This window comes from Gordionus sp. m RMFG-2023, chromosome 1 (genome assembly GCF_954871325.1).
Source record: "Gordionus sp. m RMFG-2023 chromosome 1, tfGorSpeb1-WG-v2, whole genome shotgun sequence".
NCBI lineage: Eukaryota > Metazoa > Nematomorpha > Gordioida > Chordodea > Parachordodidae > Gordionus > Gordionus sp. m RMFG-2023.
In genome coordinates this window covers 59,392,887-59,415,161 of record NC_088775.1, presented here as the reverse complement: position 1 = coordinate 59,415,161, position 22,275 = coordinate 59,392,887, and the positions used below count along the sequence as shown (strand labels likewise).

Genomic DNA, 22,275 nt, shown 5'->3' with positions numbered 1-22,275 from the left:
CAGATCCTATAATCATCATATCAGAATTTTCTTATAAAATATTTTTTACAAACTGCTCATACAATTGATAAATTATCCAAAATAGATGAGATGATAGCTTATAAAAAATTTATCACAAAATTATAATATATATTTTAGTGAATTTGGATATAAATGAAAAATAAAGTTTTAAGTTTAAAAATACTATTACATGTACTTATATTAAATTTTATATAGATTTACTTATAAAATATTTTTTACAAAAATGATTTGGATTTATAGGTTTTAATTCCAAACACTGTTCATAAAATTTAATTATATTGGGAAAAGAATCAAGAATATAATTTTATAAAGATAATATAAATTTTTGTGAATTTTGATTCACAGTAGAATAATGAAAGTTTTAGATTATTTGATTTGGGCAATAAGAAATTCCTACTGAGATTCAATGATGATCTTTAATCCCAAACACTACCTTGTTGTTATTAACATAAACTAAAATAATATATAAGTCAAAGTAATATTCTTTTTAATGTGGGGAAATAATAAATTGTCAAAAAGCTATGCAACTTAAATAAGTACGAAAAACTCACATTAGCAATATTTTACAAATTAAGTGGTAAAAACTTTAGGCAAAAAGTCAAATTATGATTTCTCCATCATCAAATGAAAGAGAAATATCAGGTTTGCCCGTCATTCTTGATGTGATGGGATTAACAGTTTATTATAATTGTATATGTTATGTGTTATATAAATTACCTTCTTCGTCCATCTTTATCATGAAAGAAATTTCTAAAGTAATGGTCTATTATGAGATAAATTAATATGGAGTTTCAAAATTTGGCGCAATTTTCATTATTCCACTAGGAGATTTTATTAAATTGAAATAATTTCAAATAATTCCTAATAATAATATATGATTATTATATGATTATTTTCCAATATATATTAATACTATAAATTATTTTAGTCGAATAATCTCGAATAATTCGATCGAATAATAGATAAAAAATTATTCGACGAATAATAGATAAAAAATTATTCGACGAATAATATATTTTCCTTATTCGAATTCGATTCGAATTTTCGAATCGAATAATTGTGTTATTTGTATTCGTAAAATACGAATCGAATCGAATATCAAATAACAAATAATTCGTTTTAGGTATAAATGCCATAAATATATCAATATTTTCTACTTTAAAAAAACCAACTAACTTTCACTAATGATTAAGTGTATTTTATTTTTCATAAGTTAATATTCTCATTTAAAATATTTACATTGTTTATAAGTGAATATAGTGTTGTTAAACAGCTCCATTTAGCTGATTTTTAAAAGAGCCAAATCAAAATTTTAGCCAAAATATTATTTCCTATGCCTCGTAATTTCGCCAATAGTAGTCCAAACCTTTTTGATATCGAGGAAAATAAATAAGCATGGATAATTTACTCTTGGCTAAAATTTTGAGTTAATCGTTTTTAAAATTGGCAAAAACAAGCTGTTTAGCAACATTAACTAAATGTGACTCGTTTTTAAAATCCTTTAATATTTGCAAATAATTTAAAAAATAGTTTAAAATTTAATTAAACATTACAACAAATAAATTGTATATTAGTTTTTTCATTAATTTATTATTAAATTATTTATAAAATAAAAGAAATTATATGATTTTATATATGTCGTATTGCTATATGGAATCATGTAGGATTCGGAATCCCAACGTGGGGATTCAAGACTTGAATCCCCACGTTTTATTCGGGATCTTTTATTTAAAAAATATTCCGAATCCCCATGAAAAAAAAAAAATAATATAATTACTTTTTCTTCTCTTTTATTGCGGCTGGCACCATATAATTAAAAGGCCAAAATAAGGGATTTAAAAAGAGAATATAAAAAAAAAGTAAATAGTATAAAATTAAGGGGTATCCCGTCTTTACAGAGAATCTTTTATAGAGAATGCAAATATAGAGAAACCTTTATAGAGAAAACAATTGTAGAGAATGTCGTTTATAAAGAATATCGTTTATAGAGAATGATTTTATAGAGAATGATTTTGTAGAGAATCTCGTTTATAGAGAATGATTTTGTAGAGAATCTCGTTTATAGAGAATGATTTTGTAGAGAATCTCGTTTATAGAGAATGATTTTATAGAGAATTTATTTTATAGATAAACTTTTAAAGAAAAAACAATTATAGAGAATGTCGTTTATAGAGAATCTCATTTACAGAGAATGATTTTATAGAGAATCTCTTTTATAGAGAATATTTTTGCAGAGAATTGTTTTAGTGCGAATTATTTTATAGGGAAGGATTAATAATTTTATATTGAAGAATTTTACAGAGAATGATTTTATAGAAAATGAATTATTTTAGAAATAAATTTTCTCAAATATGACCATTTACCGTCTAATTCTTTTTTTTTTGGCACTTATTATACCAGATTTAATCTAATATAATTTATTAAAAATATATTTAAGGATATTTATTTGGAAAATCTACTCAATAAGAGGCTAAAGATATTTAATCTGGAAAATCTACTCAATAAGAGGCTAAGGATATTTAATCTGGAAAATCTACTCAATAAGAGGCTTTGAGATTTTTTTTAATTACAATGTAGAATATTTTATTATTATATATATTTGATGCGAAATATCAAATACATTTAGAAAAGGAAAACATCAAAGTAGGCTTAAGAAAAATTTCCAAAAAAGCAATGTCCTACACCATCACTTGGAAAGCAATAAGATAAGTTGGAAAAATTAAGTTATTCACAAAAATAAATAATTACTAAGTTGGTAATAATCTTAATAACTTAACATTTTATTGCATAAATTCTTTATTCAAATTTTCAAATTTTTTCGATCAAATAAAATTAATTCAAAATAGTTCCATAATCCAAAATATATAATTTTTATTCATAACAAATGCATATATACATTGTATACAAATATAAATTTAATTATATAATTTAAAAATATAATTTAAACATTTAAATTAATGGGGGGGGGGGGGTGTTTTTTTCAAATCCCGCATAAAATTTTTGAACTCTATAATTGTCCCATATATAATATTTCTCTATAAAATCAAGATCTACAAATAATTCTCTACAAAATAATTCTCTACAATGTAATTTTCTACAATATAATTCTCCACAAAATAATTCTCTATAAAAGTAATTCTCTTTAAAATCATTCTCTATAAACAACATTCTCTATAAAATCATTCTCTTTGAAGTCATTCTCTATAAAGGACATTCTCTATAAAATATTTCTCTTTAAAATCATTCTCTATAAATTACATTCTCTATAAAACCATTCTCTATAAACGGCATTCTCTACTCTATAAACGGCATTCTCTACTCTATAAACGGCATTCTCTACTCTATAAACGGCATTCTCTATAAAATCATTCTCTATAAATTAATTCTCTATAAATTAATTCTCTATAAAAATTATTCTCTATATAAAAACATTCTCTATAAAACATTCTCTATAAACTACATTCTCTATAAAACAATTCTCTATAAATGCATTCTCTATAATTGTTTTCTCTATAAGATGAGGTTAAGACATTTTTGTTTTAAAAAATATTAAAATATATTACTTTTTCTTCTCTTTTTTTGCAGCTGGCACCATATAATTAAAAGGCCAAAATAAGGGATTTAAAAAGATAATTTAAAAAAAAGTAATTGTTTTAAAAAATATTAATAAATATATTTATAAAAAATCCGAATTATTGCAACAATTTTCGTTGAACATTTAAGCAGGGACCAGAACCAATGGTTACGGTTCTTGAGAAGAAATTTATAAAGGTTAGGTTCGGTTCAGCTAATTATAAAGGTTTAGTTCATTACGGTTAGAATTTTTTTTTTATTGAAGCAACACCATCTTCTAATTTATTTATATTATAAGCATCTATGAATTATATATAAAAAATAAAGATTTAAAAGAACTCATTTTTAAATAAATTATTTGAACTTATAAGTAATATATTTTCAAGTATAAATGGATTCCTTCTTGTTCGTTGTGACGATAACACAAATTTTAGCCCCGAAAAAGCCCTTTTTACAGAAACTTGTGTTGCGGGAACCGCCAGTACTATAAGAGCACGTTTATATAATTCTGGATATCCAAATTATTTCCATTTCTAAAATATAAAAACTGAACCGGTTTAACCGTTTTTTATAAAGGCTCTTTTTACTCCTTCAAAAAATAATTATATTCGGTTTACGGTTATTGTTCAGATATTTATAACAAAAATAAATTTTTTTTAAAAAAATACTTATGGGGATTCGGAATTTTTTTTTTAAAAAACAATTAAATTATATTTTTTTGCCGCCTGGCTGGCACCATAAAATTTTATTTTTTAGAGATATTTAATATGTATTACTTTTATGCTTTAAATCATTAAATACTCGAAAAAATGGATTAGTTTTATAGTAGTTTTAAATTTCAAAAATATATATCTAATCCTTTTTTCAAAATGTTATTTTTTCTGGGATTTTTTTTGGGAACGAGTGAACCCTACCCGGGGACCAGTGGCCCCTACAACGATGAGGGTCCGAAGCAACTGCTTCTAAAAATTTGGGGTACTTTAAATAATATTTTTATTTAATTCTTTTATTGTTTTACTTCCATAGCTAAGTGATTTCTGGTTTATGATATAGGACTCGACTTCGTGATTCCGTTTACATATTAAATTAAATAATAAATGGGGGGTCTTATTACATTTTAATAAATGGTCGATGTTTAGCAAATTAGGTTGATTTCTTGTCATAAAATTATTTTACCAATTTCAAAATACGCCTAATAATATTAACCAAAATAATACAAATGCTTATTTAATAATTGCACATGGGCCATTCCATGTCAAATCGATCAAAAAAGACATTTTCGACCGACCCCTTTTAAAATTGTATTAAAAATTTCTGTATTTAGATATGTATACAAATGAGAAATCCGTATATTTTAACTAGCTAGCATATCTGGTTCCCGAGATATAGGGGTTCAAAAGTGCAAAAAAGAGCCAATTTGGAATCTGTATATTTTTAAAATGCTTATATCTCAAAAATTATTTATAGTAAATAAATGTATAATATATCATATTGTAGGTAAAAAAAATTCTCTAAAGGGCAATCAAAAATATAATAAATATTGGCGCCATTTTGGTTTTTATTTAGACACCTTTTATAAATTTATATACGATGTCAAAACCATGGCGTCGCTATCGACTTTTCCGAAATATACATTTTTACCAAAAATTGAAGAAAAAGGTAGATGGCGCTAATGGTTGAAAAATATTATTCTTAAGGAAAAATGGGATAAAATTTTCCAGTTCTGCCCCCCCCCCTCCCACCCCCACCATTCTTAAAATGTTTTACATTTTTAGATCTTTACTTACTACTATAGCGAATGACATATTAGCTCGATAACGTATAACAGCTGCAGTTAAAACAAATATTTTATTAGGCATATTATCGATTACATTTTACAAAATAAACTGTTTAAAACGATCTCTCTTTCTGTGTAATATTTTTAACTTACCGTTCAGATTAATTTTAAATAATTCAACCTGTCTGCAGATTATTAATTTATCGTCTGTCTACCAATAACATTCTGGATTTGGAGAGTGCAAAAACATATATTCTAGGTGCGGATCAATTAAAATTTTATTCTATATCACAGATGGAGGTACCAAATATTAAAATGTTGCAACCCACTTAATCTACAGAGACATGCTTATTATCGCCAGAATCTAATAAAGATTCTACTCTAGATGACCCAAAAAAATTTACCATTCAATTTAGATATGTTAATATGCTCTTCATGCGACAAAAATTAGCAAACATTCCTTATACTTCAAATGACAATGTAGATATTGATTCTCCCCTTCATATAATTAATCAAGAGGCTATTGATAACATTAATATATCCCTAAAATCAAATGAGGAATTTCTCATTAAAAAAAAACCCTTATATGAAAAGAAATATTATAAGAAAAAAATATCTAGAGTAAAAAAAGTTTGACGAATTATACCATTATCCTCATCAAATGATGAAAAATTTGATGAAATTCTAGACACCTTAAAAATTAAAATAATTATATGAAAGATATTTATTATTAGAAATTTGTTACACTATTAAGTGTCTAATGTGCATATGCCCACTCTGCTCCTCAGTTTAATTAGTATATTTAATAGAAAATTTTTTTAGTATAAAAAGTGATGGTTATTGATAAGTTAGCAGCAAAAATAATCCGTAATTTCATAAAGCGCCATCTATTTTTTGATCAATTTTTGGAGTCGATAGCTTCACCAAGGTTTTGATATCGTATATATATTTAGCAAAGGTGTCTAAATAAAAAGCAATAAGAAAATTTCGAAAACAAACTCCCCTTTTTGCTTAAAAACACAGGTAAAGCAAATTGGCGCCAATTTTTATTTATTTTTGATAGCCTTTTAGAGATTTTTTATTACCTACAATATGACATATTATACATTTTTTTACTATAAATAGTTTTTGAGATATAAGCATTATAAAAATTTTAAATTCCAGTGGCTCTTTTTTACCATTATAATTTTTTACATACTGAACCGTAACCAAACTGAACCGTTATAAATAACGGTTCAGGTCCCTGCTTAAATGTTCAACGAAAATTGTTGCAATAATTCGGATTTTTTATAAATATATTTATTAATATTTTTTTAAAACAAAAAAGTCTTAGCCTCATCCCTTTTCATTTATTATATGCCTTAATTTTATACTATTTACTTTTTTTTAAATTCTCTTTTTAAATCCCTTATTTTGGTCTTTTAATTATATGGTGCCAGCCGCAAAAAAGAGAAGAAAAAGTAATTATATTATTTTATTTTTTTTCATGGGGATTCGGAATTATATTTAAAAAAAAATTTTTAAACTAAAAAAATGAAAAATTAAATACAAATACCAACAATATTAAATTTAAAATATATTTAAAAAAAAACTAATAATATATTAAAAATTATATTTAAAAAATTATATATAAAAAAATATATATATATTTTATAAAGAAAAGCATTAAATAGAACTAAAAAAAGGTACATATCACCCTAGAGAAGAATGAATTCTTAAAAAATTGGACCGGCAGATTTCCTGACGAAAATAAAATCCTTCATTGGGGTCGCCATAGATCTGTCTCATTTTTTCCCTTTGGTTTTAATGAAATTGAGGGCTCTGCCTTTTCAATGGCAGAAAATGAGAGGTTGAACTTTGCTGCAAAATCGACACAAGTATAGTCTCAAGTCAGCTGGAGCCCGTTAGTCCAGGGAATGAGGGATATACCATCGGGATGAATTGTGTTTTATTTGAAAGGCCCACTGGTTCGAAGGTGAATGGGATATTAATTTTTTGAGGGCAGCTAGGAGATTGTTGTTGACGGATTTGTGGCGGGGTTGTCGTCCGCAAAAGAACTTGTAGGGCAAGGGGTGATCTGCTTTCGAAACGATGGTCTGGTCACAATCGATGTAAATGGAGTGTACTACAGCTTTACAGCTAAGGCGAAGGGCTATGGATTTGTTTCCAACCAGTCATCGCCCGAGTTTGCATTTAATATTATGTTATTGGGATTTTCCTCAAAGGGCCTGTTCAAAATGAGGCATTCAACGGAACAGACGATCAAAGAGGCATCCCTGACTTTTTGAGTGCTGGAGGCAGGGCGACAGAAGGTGGACAAGCTGTTGCTGTCCCAAAAAGTAAGGGTCTGGGATAGGTCAAGATCTATAGTAGTGGATACTGGATACATTATTGATTATGATATGTGTAGCTAAACGATATGATAAACGTTGAAAGAGAAAGTTGTAGCAATCTGATACCAATACCACCTGACTTGCTGGGAAGGGTGGTCTGAAGCCAGGATGAACAGGAAAATTTTATGTTCAATATATTTTCGAGTTGATTTGGATTTCATGTGAAGCTAGCAAATATGAATATGAGGATCTCAGGATGTAATTGGGTATATTTAGTAGTTGGGTTGATGAGCAGGGAAGTAATTAAAAAATATGTTTAATTTAGACAAATTGTTAAGGGATTTGTTTAAAAAGGTTTCGATAGCTTTTTCATCCCCTATCGGCCAAGATGTGTCATCTTATCTCTGTTAATGAAATGGTATGTGGTGCCTAAAAGAATAGATGTAGGATTTAGAAAGCAAATTTGACATTTGAGGAGATTAAGTGATGTTGTAATATGTAAGAGATCCTCGATGATGGTTGGGATGGACAGGATTGTGGAGAGGTTGCCCGCAACAATTCCATCATCGAGATACCAGGAATTTAAGGTAAGGATGGATTTGGATTGAATTTCCTGGATTATTTTGTGGATCCCAATGCAAAAGAGAACATGGCCTAAGGGATCTTCCCTGTTGAATCCCTCTCAAGATTTGATTATGTTATTATCTTATTTTATAAATATAACCAAAAACAATAAAAAATATTGGATCGGATCAGCTTTTTAAATAAGATGGCCCCGATCCGATATTTTTCGAAAGCGCGAAATATTGGTGCCGATTCAATCCGATATTAAATATCGGCACAGTTCCTAATAAAAATTATTAAAAATGAAGTAGGGATCGCAAATAGTTATATAAATAAGAAACAAAAATAACCAAAAATTTAAGAAAAATGATATTTCAGAATTGGATTATTAAACTGACAACAAATTTTTTTTTAAAAAAATTGTAAAATAATAACGATTCTCCTTTTTTGAGTAGAGATTTTCCTTCTTTGATAATATCGATCTCTTCCTTTGATTGAATCCTTTTTTGATCGGACCTTTGCCCATTTTTAAGCTTATTAGGCTTTTACTTTTCATTTTTTGATCGGAGGACCTATTGAACCTTTTCTTTTTTGATCGGATCTTTTCCTTTTTTGTGACCTTTTCCTTTTATGAATGAGACACTTTACCTTTTTTGATTGGGACTTCTTCTCTTTTGAATGAGAAACCTTCTAATTAATATATTGCTCTTACCAGGATGTATTTTGATCATTAATTTTTTTTCCAAAAGGTGGGAATTTCATACTATAAATATTATAGTTGGATAACCAGTGATTATTAATTTAAAATTCAATATATTTAAAAACTATATGCATTATTTATTATTCAATGTTTAATTAATTTTTTGAATTATAATTTTCACGTTAACCAAAATTCTAATTTTTTTATGACCCTTGAAAAAATTAAAGTTCTAATTTTAATTATATATTATATTATAATAATTAATAAATTTATTTTAAGTGTGTTTATTATTTGTTTATGGCGAGTATAGTGCGGTAATAGCCAATTTATTTTAGCTAATACTAAGCCTAAGCTGATTTATTTTTTTTGTTAAGTCTAAGCTTAAGCCAATTGAGATTGGCTCACGTTTAAAACGATTTTGATTGGCTCAAGTTAAGCCGAAGACGATTTTGATTGGCTCAAGCTAAGCATAAGCCAATTATTTTTGACAATATCAATATAAATTTATTAGGCTAAAATATTGAAAATGATTGATAATTTATGAATTATTCGAGTTTTATTTTAAAATACTTTATATTTATTTTAAGAATAAAAGTAATTTAACCCATTAATGATCAACGTATCATATCTGCAACAGTTGTTGTTTATTAATTTTTCACATATAAATTTTTTGATTGAAATAATTTCACATAAGATTCTTATAGCTCTAATCTAAGATTGTACTATAAAATTAAAAAAAAACATTTTTTAAAAATTATTAATTGAGTGCGCTAGCCAATTGAAGGTTGACAATTTTGGACTATTTAAATACCATATGTTTTAGGCGCCCGAAAGAGTATTTATTTTTTTGACTTATAGATATCTTAACCTATTCTAATTAATTATGGCCCATCATTCTATCTATTCTCGGATTTATAATCCTATGTTTTTTCTGTACCATTTATACAACGTTGACCAGGGTTCAAAAAAAAATCAATTTTTCGAAAAAAAATTTGGCTGATATTTTATTATATTATTTTGTTTATATTCTTACTAAACTAAAATAGTATTCTTTCATCATAATTATTAAAAAATCCAGAAAATTCATAATTTATTCTTATTCTCATTATATATTTTTATTTGATAAAAATTACTTGTAAATTTTTTATTATCATTTTATATTTGCCATATTTTAAAATAATATTAAAATATTATTATATCAATGCTTTTCGATGAAGGCCCTGTTTATAAAACTAATTATACCTCCTAATGCTGTTTTAGTTAGTTATGAAGAAGATTTCGATGAAAACTATCTAACTGAAACACCTAATCTTGCACTAGATACTGCAGGAGGGATCGAAATCCAATATCCAGCTTGATATTGTCTCAGAAACCTCATCTACAAATCAAGAAAGCAAATTACATTTTTGAAATAATTTAAAATGGAGAAAAACTGATCCAATTTACACATCGAGACCTATATTGATAACGATAATGAATTTTTATCGAATTTCAATTTGATTTGATCGGAAAAACTTTAATAGAAATATTTGAATTATTTTTTGATCAAAAAATGTCACTGCTTGTAGATCAATCACATATTCCAAACAAAACAATAGACCAAATTTTATTACAGCCGAGTCAGAGATGAAATAATTTGTAGGAATTCTTTTGCTGACTGAACATTCCTTACCGCAAGAAAGAATGTATTGTTCGTATGATATTGATATTACTACACAATAGTTAAGATTTAGTGACACAACATACATTTCGCGATATCAAAAGGAATCTACATTTATCTAATAAGTCAACATTTAATGAAGAAGATACTCTTTATAAAGTCAGCCCATATAAATTTTCTAAATAAAAGTTTCAACAATTCGGTATATTTTTACATAATTTATGCGTAAATGAGCAAATGATACCTTATCGAGGAAGACATTCCTGTAAAAATTTTATCAAAGGTAAACCCATTCGATTTGGATATAAATCATTAACCATTGCTTCCTCCGATGGATATATATTTGCATTTATTATATATCATGGAAAATGTAGAAGACTAATGGCTTTGAATCTTGGATTAGGAGGTACTTTTGTTACAAATTAATTCTTTGCATTCTATTCACTTTGATAATTTTTTTTACATCTTTAAGGCTTTTATCGTATTTGAAGCATCTTGGATTTTTCGCAACTGGAACTACAAGAGAATATAGACTTAAAAATTCTCCCCTAGAAACAATTAAAGTTATGACAAAAAAAGAGAGGGGTTATTACGAATACCGATTTGAAAAGACATATGAAATAATTATAGTTCGAAGGAATGAAAGTTCTATCGTGAGCATCAACATGTAAAGCTCTTAGCCCTGTATGTAACGTATCAAGATTCTCTCTAAAGATTTTCTCATAAATAAAAATTATACAACCTAATCTAATAAATTCCATTAATTCCCATATGGGTATCTTTGATCTGTGCGATAACATAGTGTCAACATAGAATAAATATTTGAGGTAAAGAATGGTGGTGGCCTAAGCAATTTTATTGATGTAGCAGTAGTAAATTGATGGAAGTTATGGAATCGAGTGAATCCTGATGATAAAAAATCATTACTCATTTCAGCCGAAATAACTACGACACTTTTGAAAACTCTCCTGTTAAATAAAAAGTGAGTACAAGTAAAGTCCATCCTAGTTTAATATTCCTCATTAAGTGAAACACCTGAAAATTCTTATGATAATTATGTTACAACTATTATCGATAACAAAAGACGTCGTTGTAAGCTTTGTCATAGTCAGACAAAATATATATATGTAACATGTGTTAACAAATACCAATACATATTGATTGTTTAAAAATTTCATAAAATATAAAATTACAAATGGTATCTTATAAATAAATATAAAATATGTAAATAAATTTGAAATTATCGTATTTCTATTTTGTAATAATATAATTTTATCTTATTTTATACCCCTATTGGTTAACGTTGCAGATATGCAACGGTTCAGATATCCTATTTAAGATTTTTCATGCCGATTTTTTTTATAATTTCTTAGACTAAAATAAATAAAATTTGAAAAAATCAAGAATTTTTATCCGCTGCAAAAAATGTGACCATTCATGGGTTAATTGATATTAAGAAATAAAGATTTCTCTCATTCTAATTTTTCTTTTGAAAAATATGAATTATCATAATCGTCATTTTAAAACTTTTTTAGTGTTTATTAATAAAAATAGGTAAAAATAAATATTTTAAATTTGTTTTAATGTAAATTTAATAATAATATAATAGTGTGATAATTTTCATATTTGTCATTTTAAAATTTTTCCATTGGTTATTAATGTAAATAGGTAAAAATGAATATTTTAATATGTTTTATTATAATATAAATTCAATAATTATGTAATTAAGGGACAGATCCTCCGGAAAATAATCTAGATACATCTTTATAAAAAATTGGATCTTAGATACAGATACTAGTATCTTATATAAAATATATAAAAACGATAAAAGATATTTATACCGCTAAATGAAAATATCTTAAATACAAATTTGGGTTAATATTAAATTAAAATATTTCATTTTCAAATGAATAAAAATAAGAATATTTTTTAAAAATTGAACATACATCAAACACGAACGCGTTTGTCAAAATAGAAACGCGCTCACGATCTATATCAAAAATAAAAACGTCTTTCATCATTTTTTTAAAAAACGAACTATTATGAAAAAACTAATCGTTTTGATTTTTTTAAATACCCCCACTTAATCCATTAATAATTAGATTATTGCAACTTGTAGAATTTACTAAATAATATTATCCATTTTTATTTAGCTCTAAAATTGATGTTGGTTTATAATTTTTAAAAAGGAACTCGAACAGATGGAAGATGATTGGAAAGGGGAATCCAGCCAATTATCGCTTTTAGTGCAAAGGCTTAAGAACGAAAATCAAAAGCTTAGCCGAAAGTTGGAAGAAGATTCCTTCCAATCAGCGTCAAGCACCAAAAACGATACGACCAATCAATTTGAAAATGATGGCCCTCCTAATGGCTCTTGGGTGACTACTCCCTTAGGTAATTCTTCGATCTCATATTTATTAAGAAATATTATCGCAAATTTTAATCTCAGTTTTCAGTTAATAATTATATTTAACCTAAATTAGGAAATTTGACAAATCATCAAATTTATTTTTATCTTACGAGGCCAAATCAATTTTAAAGCGAAAATTATTTTTTAGATTTAATAACCCTTTTTCTAGTTTCAACGAAGTTGCAATTTTTTTCTTCTACCAATATGTGAATTTGAATTTATATTATCAAATATAAGTGTTCAGAATACCTCACTAAATTGCAACCATATTTTCATTAACCAAATTTTGATCATAATTCATAAAAAATGGGATCTTTTTTTGGGATTCATTTAGAGGATTTATTTATCGTTTACATTTTTTGACAATTTTTATTGCTTTAACAGAGTTTGGAACCTGGAATCCTCGGAACCTCGTCAAATTTAAAAACGGAACTAGAACCCACTTTTCAAAATTTTAGGAACCTAACCACTTTTTTAAAAATATTTTTCTGGAACCAGAATTTTAGTCTAGGTTTCAAACTGAAAATTGTAGCTTTTTTATTTAGAAATTTCTTTCTTATTTTTTATTACGATTTTAGTGTTTATAAAAAAATTTTTTATATTAAAATCACGATAACAAATTGACTATGAATACAATAATAAATGAGTGTTTTATTTTTCGGAATTTTTGAAATTATATCAAATATAATTCAATAATAATTTAACTCAAAGTTATAAATAAAATCCGCCTTTATATTTGGGATTTAAAATTGGATGTTACCCCGTCTTTTTTAAAGTCCTTAAAAGATCAGATAAAAAAATTTGAAATAGGGGATAAATATTTATTACTTATAAGGAAATGGGAGCTGCGCCTCCATTACTCCTTTTGTGGGCCTTCCACCGGGTTCCATCAGAGTCAAACTTAGGGGAAAATTTTGAATAGCAAACAATACATTAAGTTGAAATTTATCGTTATTTATAACTAATTTTATTTAACGTAAAAAGTATAATCAGTAGTGATCTGCATCGGGCCTAATTTTTCAAGCCCGGCGCGGCCCGAAATTTTTTTAAAAAAGTTTTGCTGGCCCGGCCCGAAAAATTTTTTAAAAAAGTTTTGCCGGCCCGGCCCGAATCCGAATTTTTTAAAAAAATTACCGACCCAACCCGGCCCGAATTTATTTAAATATAGAAATTAATTTTTATAATTACTCAAAATAAAAGACATATATGTTACATGTAGTTTAGTTTCAATAAATAAAATCAAATATTTTTATTTTACATAAAAAATTCAATATAAAATTGATAAATTTAGATATATTTAAAAAAATTTCCAAGGTCCGACCCTACTCGGCCCGAATTTTTTTAAAAATATTAGGCCCGGCCCGGCCCGAACCCGATTATTTTAAATAGAATTAGGCCCGAGCCTGGCCCGAAACCCGTTCGGGCCGGATACGGGCCGGGCCTAACTTTGCAGATCTCTAATAATCAGTATAAAAAGTAAAATCATGTTCAGTAAAGATATGTAAATGATCAATGATTGCAGTTAAATGTATATATAAATCTAGATAAAGTAATAAATGACATAAATAATTTATAATTATATTACACGATAAAAATAAGTCCATTGAATTATATGTTCGGAACATTAAATTTTTTGTTTATAAAAATAGGCTAAAAACCTTGGGGTTTTTAGACGAAATTGGAAGAAACATGATGAAGTTAGAAAAATCAAGTTAACGTTCTCGTGAAAGAAAAGATAGTTTTATAATTGAATATTAATAAAGATTTCTAAGTATGTTTTTATCATTATTATTTATCATAAGGTCCATGTAGCCCTATTCTGAATTTCTTCTTTGAGAGTCTTGAATTAATTTTTGTTAAATTTTAGCATATTTATCTCAATTTCCTAAAAAAATGACTCGATTTTTTAATACTAAGTTCCAGCAGTTGGGGTCAAACAGATCTATATTATATACACAAACGATAATACCTATCTAACATTTCTCGAAGGAACATAAATTTTAATCTGAGTAAGATAAATACTTAATTTTCTTAATTACATGAGATTTTAGGATCAGAAATTATAAACCTTAATCTTACGTTATATTACTCATAATTGTAACCATCTCTATTAGCTTTATTATTATATTGTTCTATCTATTTTGGACGAAATTGATCCTTCATCTAATTTCAATTCGAAAAACCTTCCAAAATTTTTCTTTTTTTCGATAGCATTCTATTTTTCTTAATGTTTAGCTAGGCTAGGACACTGCTTTAATGACCGAATATTCATCAAACTTGATTTATTTGGTGTACTATATATAGACAGACACGCGATTATTTTTTGATTTAGCGATATTAATTATCTTTCCCTTTCCAAGGTATTTCTTTCCTTTATTGGCTATGGTTTAATTGTTTAAAAAAGGCTCAATTTATATCAGACCTGCAGAGGTACCATTTGCACGGCCCGGCCTGGTTTTAACTTTTTTAGGCCCGGCCCGGATATTTTTTTAAAAAAATTTTTACGGCCCGGATTTAAAAATTTTAGGCCCGGCTCGGAATTTTTTAAAATTATATTGTACCTGGTATATACAAAAATTCACCTATGAGGTATTTTACCATATTTTTCAGCGAGTATTATCGCTTATTATTTAAAAAATACATGTAAAAAGCTAATATTTTAAGAATATTATATTGAATTTATAAAAATTATAAAAGGGTCATTCCATATCAAATCAATCACTTTACAACCCGACCATCTCAGATTTTGTTAAAATTTGGTATTAAAGTTAATAAAGTATTGTAAGTGACGAATCCAAAATATTAGAGTCTTAACTCTATTAGAATTGGAGATATAAGGCATCAAAGTGGGTCAACTTGGTCATTTTTCGAAAAAAATGATTTTTTAAAATTAAGATAACTATTATATTAGATGCACTATGTATATTTATTATGGCTCATTTTATAGCCCTAAGTAAACTCTTGAACGTATGTTAAATAAAATTAATTTTTAGTTTAAATATTTTTTTTAAATTGCGGTTAAAAATTTGTAATTAATTTTTTAAAATGTTAGACTAAATTTTTTTTTCCAAATTTCAGATATTTTGTAAAAAGTACCAAGAACTGTTCATATATAAAATTTCAGAGTGGGGCCAAAAAAATTAATTAGATAAAATCGCATTTTAAAAAATTCCGCTAGATGGCGCAAGAAATTTAAAATATCAATTATAACATAAAAAGTCATTCTAAGAAATTTTTTTTATTCCATAATATAATATTTATCGAATAATTAATAATAAGCGTATAATATAAATATTTAAAATAATTTTATTAAAATTTCTTTAAATGATAACCACCATTTATTATCATATAAACATGTAACATACCCTTTAATATCTTTAGTTAATATTTCGCTTTATATTTTGGATTTTTTCTAATTTGACTTCAATAGCACTAGAATATTTTTTTGTATTTATTTGTGATAAATTAACAGGATAGACTGCATGAATTTTTTGAGTCCCAGATATTGAAAGAGCTCTTGAAAATCGTTCCTCTAAAAATTTTTGCTCATCTTGGTATTCTTTATGGTATAGGAAAAATAAATATTTTTAATATTTTCCTCTGGCGAATTTAAAGAATTCATAGGGAGATTTTATTTGATTTTCATAAGGACGTTGTAAACTGGCCCGCGCAGGCAAGCGTTTAACGGTTCCCCCTATTCCATCGCAAACATTTTTCCCATGGTCAGTAGGAAAAAAATGTCACTCTGCTGGGATGGCGAAGTCCACTTGATGATAACACAAATTTATAAAATTTTTTCTATTTTTATATTGCGCCGCGGACCCATCGGAATAATAATTAATGTATTTTGGCTCAGATAAAAAGTAATTTTTTAGAAAATTTATCATTTTTTTTTGGAATAAATGAAATAAACAAGTGTTATGTACCAGCGACTCGGATATGGCCACATAACTTATATGATTTAATACATTATTTACTTTATAATATATACCAAATGGATGTAGGGTAACCTGAGAAGTGGCCCAGTGATAACTTTGGACTTCATCTTGAAGTATAAAAGAGTAATTTTCAGAAAAATCGCAGATAACTAACAAATAATGATCTAGCTCTAAGTTGTTTTTAAGATTCTGATGGAATCAGTTTTTTTGTTCAGTAATAAAAGAATGGCGAATCAAAATAAATATTTTATCAAATAAGTAATTAAGAAATTCGTCAGCAGTTTGTGTTAGGGTCTCTAAACTGGTTCTATCTACAGTTATCCATTGCTTGAACGTTATCCTGTATATATCATGTGCAATTAATAAATTTTCTAATTTAGCCCTTAATGCTTGGTCCCTAGGACAATGTCTTTGTAAGTCTTTATCTCAAAATCCCTATTTTTTGTCAAAGTTGCTAAATTGCTACCTATTATTAGCAATTTAACATTCTGATGGATTAGGCAGACACAAACCGAGTGAGAGCCACTTGAACCTGGCATTATGCAATTTTTAGGGCGCAATGAGGCGAATTTTGAAAATCCGATTTTAAGAGTAGGGTAGATAGTTTTGAAATTTATATAGATTTCTTTTAAATTATTAAGAATTAACCTTTTTTGAACGTTAATCCTTTCATCATTTTCAATTATAGAAACGCAATCTTTTTTTCCGGGCAATAATCTACTATATTCGTCATTTATATAGAAACTTTTAACTACGTCAACTGTGTTTTGATCTATAGTTTTACCTGCCTTGGGATTAGGAGTTGAAAGAATTCCCTTATGACTATGAATGTATTTTGAATTACGGATCATATAAAACGAAGCATTATTGTTTTTTAATTTTATGAATGCTCCAATTTGGAGGTAATGTTGTTAATAATTGATATTTTTGGGTTTTAGACAATAATGGATAATTATTTTTCATAAGAATTATCCAATAGTCGCTATCATTTTTATTAATCTTTGGTTGTAGAATTTTCCCAATAGCTTTTGAAATTCTGCTGAGCTTTTTCTTGGGATATCCTTTTTCTCTTAGTCTCTTTTTTTTACTGGAGAATGCCCCATTTGATTTAAAGTAGAATTTAAGGATTCTAAAAAAAGTGTAGGGAGTTGCGCATTGTCATCATTAATTGGATAATCATTTTCTATATCGGTGGAGTTTAAGAAATTATTTGAAGTTGTAGGGATATTGCTATCCTCTAAAATTGGAATACTATTCTTCTTTTTATATAATAATTTGCGACACTTAGGACAAGTATATTCTCCTTTCTTAATTTTATGATACATTGTCATCCATAGGGCCATCTTACGCAAATCTTTCACGGAATAGTGATTTGGAAGATTCAGTGGATTTGTACAAAACATATTTAATAAAATATTAATAAATTAATTAATTTTAAAAATTATAAATTAAGTTACAGATAAAAAAATCATAAATTAATTAATTTTAAAAATTATAAATTTCAGGAAAAAAGTAACAGATATAATTATTGGGAAAAATATTTCGAAAAATCGATAATTCAATTAATTTCAAAGATTAAAATTATTTTAAATATTTATATTATACGCTTAATATTAATTATTCGACAAATATTATATTATGGAATAAAAAAAAATTTCTTAGAATGACTTTTTATGTTAAAATTGATATTTTAAATTTCTTGCGCCATCTAGCGGATTTTTTTAAAATGCGATTTTAACTAATTAATTTTTTTGGCCCCACTCTGAAATTTTATATATGAACAGTTCTTGGTACTCTTTACAAAATATCTGAAATTTGGAAAAAAAAATTTAGTCTAACATTTTAAAAAATTAATTACAAATTTTTAACCGCAATTTAAAAAAAATATTTAAACTAAAAATTAATTTTATTTAACATACGTTCAAGAGTTTACTTAGGGCTATAAAATGAGCCATAATAAATATACATAGTGCATCTAATATAAAAGTTATCTCAATTTTAAAAAATCATTTTTTTCGAAAAATGACCAAGTTGACCCACTTTGAAGCCCTATATCTCCAATTCTAATAGAGTTTAGACTCTAATATTTTGGATTCGTCACTTACAATACTTTCTTAACTTAAATACCAAATTTTAACAAAATCTGAGATGGTCGGGTTGTAAAGTGATCGATTTGATATGGAATGACCCAAAACTGTTATTTATAAAAATGGATATTTTGAGCATATACTATATTTTATATTGCATTTATAAAAATAAAACTAATATTCATAAAAATGGTAATAATATTTTGAGCATATACTATATTTTATATTGCATTTAAAAAAAATAAAACTAATATTCAATTTATAAAAATGGAAAATATTTTGAGAATATAATATATTGTATTTAATTTACTATTTAATTTATAAAATAAAAATAAATCGCTATTTAAAAAAATGCATGTATAATAAATAGTATTTTGAAAATATAATCTAATTGCACAATATTAATATAATTTATTTTATAATATAAATTTTTAACAAAAGAAGATAATTGTATTATATAATATTGTAAAAAAAATAATGAAAAATGTTGGATTAAAAACTTTCATGACTCAAGGTAAATATAATAAATGCAATAAATATTTGACAGTTTGCAAAGTAAAAAACCAGCATGATTGACGAAACCCTATACTCAAGAAAGATATTAAAAATTCACAAATTATCATGAAGAAACAGAAGCATATCTACCTTTTCAGGTTGAAGATTACTTCTTCTTTCTTCAAGAATTCTCCCAGTAGTGGAAAAATTCCGCTCACAGCTTGCACTTGAAGCAGGATTTGCCAATACCCGTTTTGCCAATTTTGCTAAAATTGGAAATTCGCTTTGATGAGCCGCCCACCACTCTAACAAATTATCCACCTTAAATGTTTCATCTATTTTTTTATTTATGTAATTATAAGAATAACCATCGCCCCATTTGTCATAAAACGATTCAGTTTGTTTAACAACAGTCGTAATTTGACTGGTCTATGGTATTTCATTTACTTCCTGAGCCTCTTGTAATTTAATATAATCTTTTATATAGTTTTCCGTCATCTTGCGATCTGTCCCTGAAAACATACGTAATTGCTTGAATTTGGGACAGAGAAAAAAAGAAATAAAATGATACTTATGTAAAACAAATTTTTCAATTAAAATATGCTTTATATTAAGTAAAATCAATTTTATTTCTCCTTATTCGCTTTGAAAGGTATTACAAACTTCAAGAAGTGATATTCCTTTATCTGATTGTTTTGGTAAAATATATTCTAAAAATTTAGATATGAATTATAAAAAAATATATTAATAATACTTGAATATTGGGGCTTATTAAAGATATTCCTTTATTTGATTGTTTTGGTAAAATATGTTGTAAAAATTTAGATATGAATTATAAAAAAATATATTAATACTTTGAATAAATTTGCAGGAAATTAATAATTAGATCGATCTGTGGGTGTTAGGTAGTGTTAACCTTCACCCAATATTATATTAATCATAACTATAATATAATATAATCTTATAACCATTAACTCATAATGTAAAAATTTTTATAAAAAATATTAAGGCCCGGCCCGGGTTTAACAATCTTAGGCCCGGCCCGGATATATTAAAAAAAAATTTTTTAGGCCCGGCCCGGCCCGGCCCGGCATATGTTTAAAAAATTTTTTTTTAGGCCCAGCCCGACCTGGGTATATTTAAAAAATATAAGCCCGGGCCGGGTTTAGGGCCGGGCCTGCAGGTCTCTGATTTATATAAAGGAAATAATTGATATCGCGTGGTATAATTGTAAAAATTAAAATTGTATAATATATATTCATAATTAACAAAACGCGATAGAGTATTTTCGAATCCAAATATCTGAGTTGTAGAATATTGAGTAAGGAACATCAGGTGGGTGAATAAATATCGATTTGATTTTAATCAAACCTTTTTATTATTATTTTCAAAGACTCGCAGAGGTCGAATTTTTAGGTTTCATACCAATTCATCAAAATATTTATTATAGCTAAACCTTTATCATGAATTCTGTTTCGCAAATCATATATCACTAATTTAACAGCGAATTCAATAGCGAAAATGACTAATAGTGACTATTTAAGTTTTAAATATTAATAGGTTGTTTAATGATGGAACTTTTAATTATTTTAACCTTAATAAATTTATAAAATCATTCGTGAGCTGAAAATTTATCATATGAATGTAAAATTTTATTCAATTCTATACTATGTGCTTTTTTCTCAAAGTTTTTTGAATCGTGCAATAGGATTAGGCTTTAAGAATATGTTAATCATTGGGCTCATTAAACCTAACTTAACCTTGATCATCTTAAACCCGTAGCCATGGGGGTATGCGAAAATTTTTTAACCCCTAAACCTGGCCTCGATAATATTTTTGACCAAATGGCGCCCAAAAAATTTCCCGTCCCTCAAATTAAAAAAAAATTAGTTATTAAATTTTAATTCGACACTAACAATTAAATCTAAATGGAAAACAAAATTCTTAGAAAATTTTTAGTTTTAAATTTTATTTAGCCAAATTAATTGGATGAACAAGAAAATATATTAAAATATTAGTTATAAAATATTCATTCACTCATTAACCATTAAATGAAAAAAACAATAAGAAATTTCCGCCTTTTATTCCTCGGCAAAAAGACAGTAGTGTTGGTGAATTCGTCAGTTTCCGTGACGATTCTTCTCACTCCTTCTTGAACATGGAAAACAGTTAATGTTTACGAAATTTTATTAATTAAACAATTAAGATAAATGATAGATATTGGAAAACTGCTTAGCGATGATATCCAAACGTTAATTATATATTACAATACATGTCAACTATTAATAATATTTTGAAAAAATTGAAAGAGGTTAAATATTTTTATATGAATAGGACGAATACTTTCAAGATACCTTTTTTTTACTAGAGAAGCTTAAGATATTAAAAATGGCAAAGTACTCCTGCATATCACGCTATCATACTTAAACATTTAGATTAATGCATATTAAAATTTTAAAATAGGAAAATTTTTATAAAGAGGAGGAATATTTTATTATGAAGATGACGAATATTCATTTAAAATGCCAATTTTCCTAGTTGAGTGTAACTGAACTACCCTCGAACACCTGGAGGTACTCAGGCAACCTTATATTATAGTTACTTATTTCCACCTATAATATTTGAACATAACTTAAGTTAATATTTTTATTTTTATCGTACTTCCAATTGTTTATAAACGAAAACAAAATTTATTTTAATTAGCATATGAAAAAAAT

The 22,275-nt window shown here is 26.5% G+C and overlaps 1 protein-coding gene across 3 annotated transcripts in view; it reads left to right on the top strand.

Moving 5' to 3' along the window:
- Positions 1–22,275, top strand: part of LOC135926668 (RILP-like protein 1) — a 77,250-nt gene that overhangs the window by 15,564 nt on the left and 39,411 nt on the right. For all 3 annotated transcript variants that reach the window (XM_065462600.1, XM_065462612.1, XM_065462606.1), the window contains exon 2: positions 12,818–13,022. In XM_065462600.1, coding sequence (XP_065318672.1) covers positions 12,818–13,022 — 205 coding nt within the window. The remainder of the gene's footprint in view (positions 1–12,817; positions 13,023–22,275) is intronic.